At 39.8% G+C, this 9,258-nt stretch overlaps 1 protein-coding gene across 1 annotated transcript in view; it reads left to right on the top strand.

Moving 5' to 3' along the window:
* The window catches only part of LOC120292459 (ABC transporter C family member 2-like), a 7,182-nt gene extending 367 nt beyond the window's left edge, over window positions 1-6,815 (top strand). Inside the window, 11 exon segments of the mRNA XM_039310646.1 lie at window positions 8-68; window positions 71-159; window positions 634-823; window positions 826-1,024; window positions 1,565-1,745; window positions 2,075-2,398; window positions 2,912-3,668; window positions 4,294-4,415; window positions 5,377-5,622; window positions 5,908-6,337; window positions 6,582-6,815. Coding sequence (XP_039166580.1) covers window positions 8-68; window positions 71-159; window positions 634-823; window positions 826-1,024; window positions 1,565-1,745; window positions 2,075-2,398; window positions 2,912-3,668; window positions 4,294-4,415; window positions 5,377-5,622; window positions 5,908-6,337; window positions 6,582-6,679 — 2,697 coding nt within the window. The 3' untranslated portion in view covers window positions 6,680-6,815.
* The last annotated feature ends 2,443 nt before the right edge of the window (window positions 6,816-9,258 follow it).

The following is a 9,258-nucleotide window of genomic DNA, read 5'->3' as shown; positions in this document are numbered from 1 at the left end:
TTTTCAGGGTCGTGATCTTACAGAGATTGGTGAAAGAGGGGTGAATATAAGCGGAGGGCAAAAGCAGAGGTTTCTATGGCCAGGGCTGTTTACTCGAATTCAGATATTTACATATTTGATGACCCTTTAAGTGCCCTGGATGCTCATGTTGGTCGACAGGTTTGAAATTCATGACACAGAATATTATTTACTCTTTACCCCAGGCGTAGAAATTAATGTTGCAGGGCTTCAACATTAACCGCATACTTGAAGGGCTTTCTATGAAAAGAATGCTCGAATGCTTCAGTTAAACAAGAATGAGAATTTTGATCCTAAAGTCCTGCCCTTATGATAACTTGCTGCCATCAAAAATGGATAATTGAAGCAACATATGCTAATTTCAAACTCATAGGCAGTTTCTGATTTGGGACTTAAATTTGGGTATATCTATTATTCTCTTTGTTTCACCAGCTTCTTTCATTAATTTTTAATAACATGGGGTATCCGAACCTTTGGCTCCACTTTTCTCCACGTCTCAAGTGACCTTCATTTTCACATACATAGATCTGACATTCAGTAGGATCTCTTTTTTCAAGTTTTTAGAAATGAGGCAAATTCCTGTATTAGCTTATACTCACCCGCGGTCACATACAGGTGTTCAATAGCTGTATCAAGGAAGAGCTGCGAGGGAAGACCCGGGTCCTTGTCACGAACCAGCTACATTTTCTTCCTCAAGTGGATCGAATCCTTGTGGTTCATGAAGGAATGGTCAAGGAGGAGGGGACTTTTGAGGAGCTCTCTAAAAGCGGGATTTTGTTCCAGAAACTTATGGAGAATGCAGGAAAATGGAGGACCAAACAGAAGAGGCCGAGGAGGAGGAGAAGAAAAATGTAGAGGAGAAAACATCTAAAAGAGCAACTGACAGCATTGTTGATGAATCGTCAAAAGATCAAGGCCGCGGGAAGAAAGGTAAAGGAGGGAAGTCGGTACTTATTAAGCAAGAGGAACGGGAAACAGGCATTGTGAGTTGGAAAGTCCTGATGAGGTACTAAAATGCATGATCTGAAACTATGTCTTCTTACAATTGTCGGTCGACAAGTTATACACCAGAAAGGCTTATTTATGGATACGAATTTCATGACCTAAATAATTTCTTGAACTCTATGATGGAACTAGGGTTCAAATAAGCCAATTAAATGACCTTGAACATACATGTGATAGTTTGAACAAAAAGTTTGAGTAAGTCCATTTAACACCTAAGGCTGTATAAAGGCAATATTCATATAGTGTAAGTATGTGCAACATTTTTTTTCAGCTTCACTTGACATCAGTCAAAACATGGTTGTACCTTTTTCTTCACTTGACATCGTTAAATAACATCTAAACATCTAAGGTCCATGCATTTGCCATTTCCTTTTTTTATTGAAAACCCCAATACTGTTCCTTTTTTTTTGTTTTTTTTTTTTTTTTTTTTTGGGGGTGTAAATGCTGTTCTCCCTCATTTTTTTTTTTTCAGGATTCAATAATCCGCACCACAAAGCAATAATGCTACTTATCTGTGACCTTCATATGATATTATATTTAGGTACAAAGGGGCACTGGGAGGCCTGTGGGTGGTGGCAGTACTCTTTATATGCTATATTTCAACTGAAGTTCTTCGTATTTCAAGTAGCAAGTGGTTGAGTTTCTGGACAGATCAAAGCACTTCAGAGGACTACAGACCAGGATTCTACATATTGATCTACGCACTTTTGTCCTTTGGTCAGGTACATCAAAATTCAGTAGATAGATTTCTCCAAGTTTACTATCTTTTATGCAGTAGCTTGTGCTTCTATAACTTTTTCTCTTGATCATCGATGAAATGGTAAACCTACATTGCCTCTTAGTCCTTGAGTTTGGATTACAACTTCTTGTTTATAGTGAGGAAACACTAATGTGATTTTAGAGACAATCTAAGTTATCATACCATGAAACAGACTATTTGCTAGCTTTTCTATTTCTGCGTTTGTGTCTTTGGTGGATGTGGGTATTTGTCAACTGAAGAGAAGGTCTTTCTGCCAACTTCCATGACAACTTCTGTATTTCTGTGAATCAGGTGACCGTGACACTGACTAATTCTTATTGGTTGATTATTTCGAGCCTCAGTGCGGCAAAAAGATTGCATGATTATATGCTCCAGTCTATATTAAGGGCTCCCATGATTTTCTTTCACACCAACCCAATGGGAAGAATAATCAACAGGTTTGCCAAGGATCTAGGCGACATAGATCGCAATGTTGCCCAATTTGTAAATATGTTCATGGGCCAATTCTGGCAGCTACTTTCGACTTTTGTGCTCATAGGAATTGTGAGCACAATCTCTCTTTGGGCCATAATGCCGCTCTTGATCTTGTTTTATGCAGCCTATCTGTATTACCAGGTGAGTGCAGATTTGTTTGCTCCATAGTGCTTTTTCGTACAAAATGACACGTTCTCTGCTACTTATTGCCACAATTGCCAAGCCTTGTCTCACTTAGTGGAGAAAGCTATATTCTTCTGCCGCATAACCTGAGATTTTGATGTTGCATTTACATTTTCTGGGATTCTTTGGACACTACCCACTGCCATTTAGATGTTTCACAGTGGAAATCTGGAAAGATGATTTCCATAATCCTTCTAAAGTAGAAAGCAACACTCTTTTTCCTTTTTATGAAACAGTGATTAAGTAATAAGCACCGCTGGCTCAGAATGAGTATTTCTTTTACCCATCTTTTTGTCATTTTTTTGGCAGAGGGAGCGTTAATCATCAATGCTAAGAGTAAATCCTTTTAATTGCTTGATAGCGTTACACCACTTGTTCTATCGCATGTTTCGTCCTCTACCAGTAGCTGAGTCCTTATAGAATTTTGGATGTGATTGCCTCTCTAATCGTTTGCCTTGTGGTTGTTAACAGACTACATCTCGTGAAGTGAAACGCTTGGATTCAATTACCAGATCTCCAGTTTATGCGCAATTCGGAGAAGCAATGAATGGCTTGTCAACAATACGTGCATATAAAGCATATGATAGGTTGGCCGCCATTAACGCCAAGGCCATGGACAATAATATCAGATTCACCCTTGCCAATTTCAGTTCCAACCGTTGGCTCAACATAAGGTTGGAGACTTTAGGAGGCATAATGATCTGGTTGACAGCAACATTTGCAGTAATGCAGACCGGAAAAGCAGAAAACAGAGCAGCCTTTGCTTCAACTATGGGTCTCCTCCTCAGCTACACTTTGAATATAACGAGCCTTTTGAGTGGTGTTCTGAGACAAGCAAGCAAAGCTGAGAATAGTCTAAATGCTGTAGAGCGTGTGGGTGTGTACATAGAATTGCCTTCCGAGGCTCCGGCTATAGTAGAGAGCAACCGGCCCCCTCCTGGCTGGCCTTCATTGGGATCAATTAAATTTGAAGATGTGGTTCTTCGTTACAGACCTGAACTTCCTCCGGTCTTGCATGGATTGTCCTTTTCAGTAGCACCCCGTGAGAAACTCGGAGTAGTTGGAAGAACCGGTGCAGGAAAATCTAGCATGATAAATACTTTGTTCCGAATTGTCGAGCTCGAAAAAGGAAGGATCTTGATAGATGGGTGCAACACTTCTAAGATAGGACTCGAAGATTTGCGTAAAGTCCTTAGCATCATACCTCAATCACCAGTTCTTTTCTCGGGTAGGCACTGTGAAATTCTTTTAACACCTTAACTTGTTTGTTAAAATGGCTTCATTCTTCCCCCCTCTGTTCCACTCAACCTCTGATATTCCATAGGAAAGTCTGCTGACATGTTGATATCGGTCTGCTCACTGGTTCATATTGCTATCTACTCAAACAAATTCATAGCTGAGAATTTTCTTTCTCACTTATATGTCCAACATTAGAGCTCCAGAACTCTTTACTCCTTGGAGCAAGCATCGGTTCACAAGAGCAACGATTCACAAGAGCAACTTACAGTTCTTGCAAACCTATTCTTTACCCAACTACTCTTGCATGGTCACTTTCTTTTGACATGAACAATCTGCTGACAAGCCCTAATCAGTTCAAATGTCTTATTTCACTGTCCTACTTTGATTTGAGTCCGAGGAACAGTTTGGATAAAAAAATGACCAATTTTCTGTTCATGTGCTGTCTTACATTTCATGTGAAAGAGGCCACAATACGAATCACAAATGTGTACACTGAACCCCATTACTGTGAACTGAGAAGCTTCTACATTATGTACCAAATAACCTTTAGACCCCATTGTTTGTGAAGACTAAATATCATTTCAAATAGTTTCTTTCTTTTCAAATTTGTGTAGGAACTGTGAGATTTAATCTCGACCCTTTCAATGAACATAACGACGCTGACCTCTGGGAGGCTCTGGAGAGAGCACATTTGAAGGATGTCATCAGGAGGAACTCTTGCGGCCTGGATGCTGAGGTAAGCTTGTGTAGAGTAACCACATGTAAAATGCCAATGAAGGGATCATTGCAATTCCTGTTGAATTTGGGCTCATGTTGATGAAATTATCGGTAGTTACCTAACATAGTTAAAGGGGAATATTTCAAATTTGAAAATTGTCTTGTGATGAATAAGGATTTTAGACGTTGTCTAAAGCATGTTAGTGTTGAGATGTTGACAACGACAATTGACTAGGTTAATGCCTTTTGGCAGAGAAAGGAGAAAAATTGAGTCAAATTGATGGAAGGCAAGCAACATGATTTAGTATTCAGCCAAAAAGTTTGACATGCATATGCAATGCCTTCTCAGCGAAGCACCATTCAGGGAAAACAAACATATGTATCCTATACTTCTAGAAACATGAATTATGTAATTAAAATTAGCATGATTTCAAAACATTTTTAAGTTAAAGGAGATGTGCACAAGATTGGTCGGAAATAAATAGCAATAATCTTCTATGTATGGTTATAAATATTGCTCGAATGCTCTGCTTGCACTACCATTACCTCATCTCACTAGGGAAATCTCTGAATTGAGACTAATTTTATGACACCTTCAGAATTTCCATGAATGCGTGATATCCCTCCTTTTGAACTAAATTATAGACCACAAGCAAGAGCAAAAAAGCAATCTGGGCAGGACTTTAGTGAGCAGAGTGTATAGACATTGGAATTTTTTTACCTGTGAAAAAAACTGAAGGATCCCTTGTATAATGTTTTTTCAATGCATAAAATATCATAGTGTCTGAAGTCTTAACTGAAGTTGAGATGTCAATTTACATATATGTTTGGACTTGTCTATATGCAAGTGGCTGATGCCAATGTAATGCTCTGCATTATTCTGTTGGCTTTAAAATGTATCCGTGGGTTCTTACTTATAAGCTAAGAAAGAGAACGTTAAAGATCACCATCGATATTGATGTTGGCTGTGCCCTGTCAAGGTTTCTGAGGGCGGAGAGAACTTCAGTGTTGGACAGAGGCAACTGCTGTGTCTTGCTCGAGCATTACTAAGAAGATCTAAGATTCTTGTTCTTGATGAAGCAACTGCAGCCGTTGATGTTAGAACTGATGCTCTCATCCAGAAAACCATTCGTGAAGAATTCAACTACTGCACTATGGTCATCATCGCTCACAGACTTAACACTATCATTGACACCGACCGAATTCTTGTGCTTGATGCTGGCCAAGTATGTTCTAACATTGCTACTTATTCATGCACACATCACAAATAGCAAGAAATGCATATTAACAGTTTGTCATCATGAATATGTAAAAGTCAAAACCACTCTTATCTCTGAAGTATGATTCTTATGGCGCTTGACACTTCTAAAATAAAAATGAAATTAACTATCTTATTCGATTCAACATAAAAGGACTGTGACTCCCCAATGAACTATTCATGCATTTCAATGTCGCCGTGTTTCTAATTCTTATTGCTGTATCGATTGCGATGCTTTCAACTTTTACTTCAGGTAGTGGAACACGATACTCCAGAGAATCTGCTGTCAAATGAAGCAAGTGCATTCTCTAAGATGGTTCAAAGCACGGGTTCTGCTAATGCGCAGTATCTACATGGCTTAGTCCTCCAAAAGAAAGAGAGTAGGTTACAGATGGAAACAAAACATCTAGACAGCGAGAGACGACGATCGGCCTCTTCCTGCTGGGCTGCTGCTGCCAATGTTGCTCTAACGGTCAGCCTCAATTCCAACAACGCCCTACAGATTTTGAATATTGAGGACAATGACAACAGCAGCGACAACATCCTTAAGAGAACAAAAGATGCAGTTATAACCCTTCAGGACGTCTTCGAAGGGAAGCACAACGAAGATATAGAAAATGCTTTGTACCATTATCAAGTTCCTGCTGATGGCTGGTGGTCTGCTCTCTACAAGATAGTTGAAGGTTAGTGCTTCATTCTTGGACATACCTTGTTCTATATCTCAATTAGGGTCTCTGCTCGCTTAAGGTTGTTGCATGAGATCAAGTACTTGGACTTTCAAAATATAAGGTTGTTCCTGCCTATAGATGGATGGAATTGTAAAAGTATAAAAAATGGAACGACCAAGATCATATGGTATCTACTTTTTGTTCTGATGTATCCTCTTCTAATTCGTGCATCGCATCTAATTAATCATCCTTCATGCAGGTCTAGGTTTGATGAGCAGACTGGCTGACGGTAGATATGAACGACTAGAGCACGAGTTTGGAGATAACGTGGATTGGGATGCTGGGAGAATGTTGTAAAAGAAGTGGAGACATCAACCCGATTCTTCAATTTTAATCGAAGGATTTGACATGCAAAGGCAAATATAGTGATACTGTCTTCTGTGGGGCAAAAGAACGCTTCAAATGCCATAACTTATACAAAGGGACACTTAAATGCCATAACTTACATAAATGGACACTTAAGTGCCATAACTTACGAAAGGTACACTTAGTGCTACAATTGAAGAAAAACGAATGACTTAAGTGCCACTCCGGCCAAAGTCCGGCCAAAACCAAAACGCCAACGTGGCATTTTTCCGGCGAAGCGAGCCCAAAATGACGCCATTTTGCATGCTGATGTGGCCAAATAATGCAAAAACGGCATTATTTTGGGCTGACGTGGTAAAAAAATAATATAAAAATTAATTAAATTAAATTTAGTTAAAATATTAAAAAATAATAATTAAAAAATTAAAAAAATAATTTTAAAATTAAAAATATTTAAAAATAAAAAATAAGGAAAGGTGGGAGGCGGGCCGAGGGATCAGCCCTTAGTCGCTGCCGCCATCGGGAAGGGCCGATGATGGGGCAAGGGGAGGGTTGGTGAGGGCTCGCAAGCCCTCGCCTAAATCTGTGGCCGGTGGCAAGGGCTCGCGGCCCTCACCCAAATCCGGCGAGGGTCGGCGGCCCTTGCCCGGCCGGCCAAGGCTACCGCTCGGTGGGGGTTGCGATCCTCGCCGCCGGTTGGCCGGGGTCGTCGGCCCACTGGCCAAGGCCTAGCAACCCAACCGACCCTCCCCGCCGTCGTCGGCCCTTCCCGGCAGCGGCGGGGTGGCGGCTTATGGCGGCGGGCGAGGGTTGATCCCTCGGCCCCCTCCCCCTCCTTTTCCTTTTTTTTTAATTTTTTAATTTTTTTTTTTATAATTTTAAAATTATAATTTTTAATATTTTAACTAAATTTAATTTAATTAATTTTTATATTATTTTTTTACTACATCATCGTGCAAAACGGCATCGTTTTGGGCTCGTTTTGCCAGAAAAATGTCACATCGGCATTTTGGCCGGATTGGCACTCAAGTGATCTATTTTACTCCGATTTTGACACTTAAGTGTACCTTTCGTAAGTTATGGCACTTTAAGTGTCACTTTCTGCTAAGTTATGGCACTCCAGGGGTCCGCATGTCTCCTCTGTGGAGAACAATCTTCAATTTGTACACTCAACCACGGGCAACACAGTTGGTATGAGTTTTCTCCCTCATTGCAGAGGTCGAGGGCCTCCCCCGAGGTTTACGTTTAAATAGTGGCTTGCGGTGAGGCCCGACGATGCCACCAGGCACTGGAGGGTTGTGTAATCTCTGAAGGGTGATCTGCGGCGATTTTTCGGTCAAAAAAAAAATCTTCAATTTGTACGTGTACGTCTATCAGATTATCATGCGAATCTCCTGAAACTAAGCTATGGTTAAATATTCCCCCAAGTTTGGTGATGCCTAGTATTAGCTGATCTTAAACTAGTTAATGTACACGAAGCCCTTAAGTGTACACGATTCTTCTTGATGTTTGCTTGCTAGTTTTAGTAGTGTAAATGAAAATTCAAAATATTCAATTTGAATATGAGAATATGGGATCAAGGCTTAGCTAACTTCACCAAATGGAAGTATTTCAAGTAAGCATTCTGTTCAACGTGTATTATGAATTTTTATACATGATTCGAAGTACAATGTGCGAATCTTCTCGTAAGTCTACCCTAGCTTCTTTGTACGCCTTGAATTTCATTACAATATGCGAATACCGTAGGTGAGGTAGATGATAATTCCTCCTCTATTCGAAATTATAGAGGCCCTCTTTCCATCATTATAGGTTCAAAGTATACTGCATGAAACGACTTGGAAGTCCTATATAACTTTTTTGTACACCTTAAATATATTACAGAGCATGTGTTAGGGAAATCCCTTATGATGTTTTGAAGATGACAAAATAAATCAAAGGCTACTAATATGTTTGATGGTTGAGTAATAGACCATGCAGATGTTAGAATATGTAGAGGATATTATCAAAGTCAGAAGACGACCAGAAGACTGAACGTAACATGTCTAAAATATATTCTGAAGATTTCCAGACTTCTGTGTCAAAGTCTCGAAGACTGCGAGACTCAAGACTCAAAGTCGAAGACGCAGACTTTAGTGTCAAAGTCTGTTCTATATCAGAAGTCTGTCAACTCTGACTAATTCTAGACTGAACGTAAATGATGAACCAGAAGATAGACTCTATGCTGAAGCTGAACCAGAAGACAGATTCTATGCTGAAGTTGAACTGGGTACAGACCTTAAAGCTAAATCTGTTCAGAAGCAGATATGTTCAGACCCAGATTGTAAAGTCTAGAGACTCAGATTGTAAAGTCTACAGACTCAGACTTTACATCCAGATTCAATGAATCGTAACTCAAGCCCAATCATACAACGGCTAGTGATCTGGTTTGGATTCCACATCAAGATTGATTTGATTGATTCAATCTATTTGATTGACAATTGGATGTTGAAGACAAGATCTTTCTATACGAAGAAGCTTTACTTATGGAAACCAAGATTTCATTTGTATGGGCGATCGGAATCAATTTGGGA

This window comes from Eucalyptus grandis, chromosome 4 (genome assembly GCF_016545825.1).
Source record: "Eucalyptus grandis isolate ANBG69807.140 chromosome 4, ASM1654582v1, whole genome shotgun sequence".
In the NCBI taxonomy this organism is placed as follows: domain Eukaryota; kingdom Viridiplantae; phylum Streptophyta; class Magnoliopsida; order Myrtales; family Myrtaceae; genus Eucalyptus; species Eucalyptus grandis.
The sequence above is the reverse complement of the archived record's forward strand: the minus strand, read 5'-3'. Positions and strand labels throughout refer to the sequence as shown.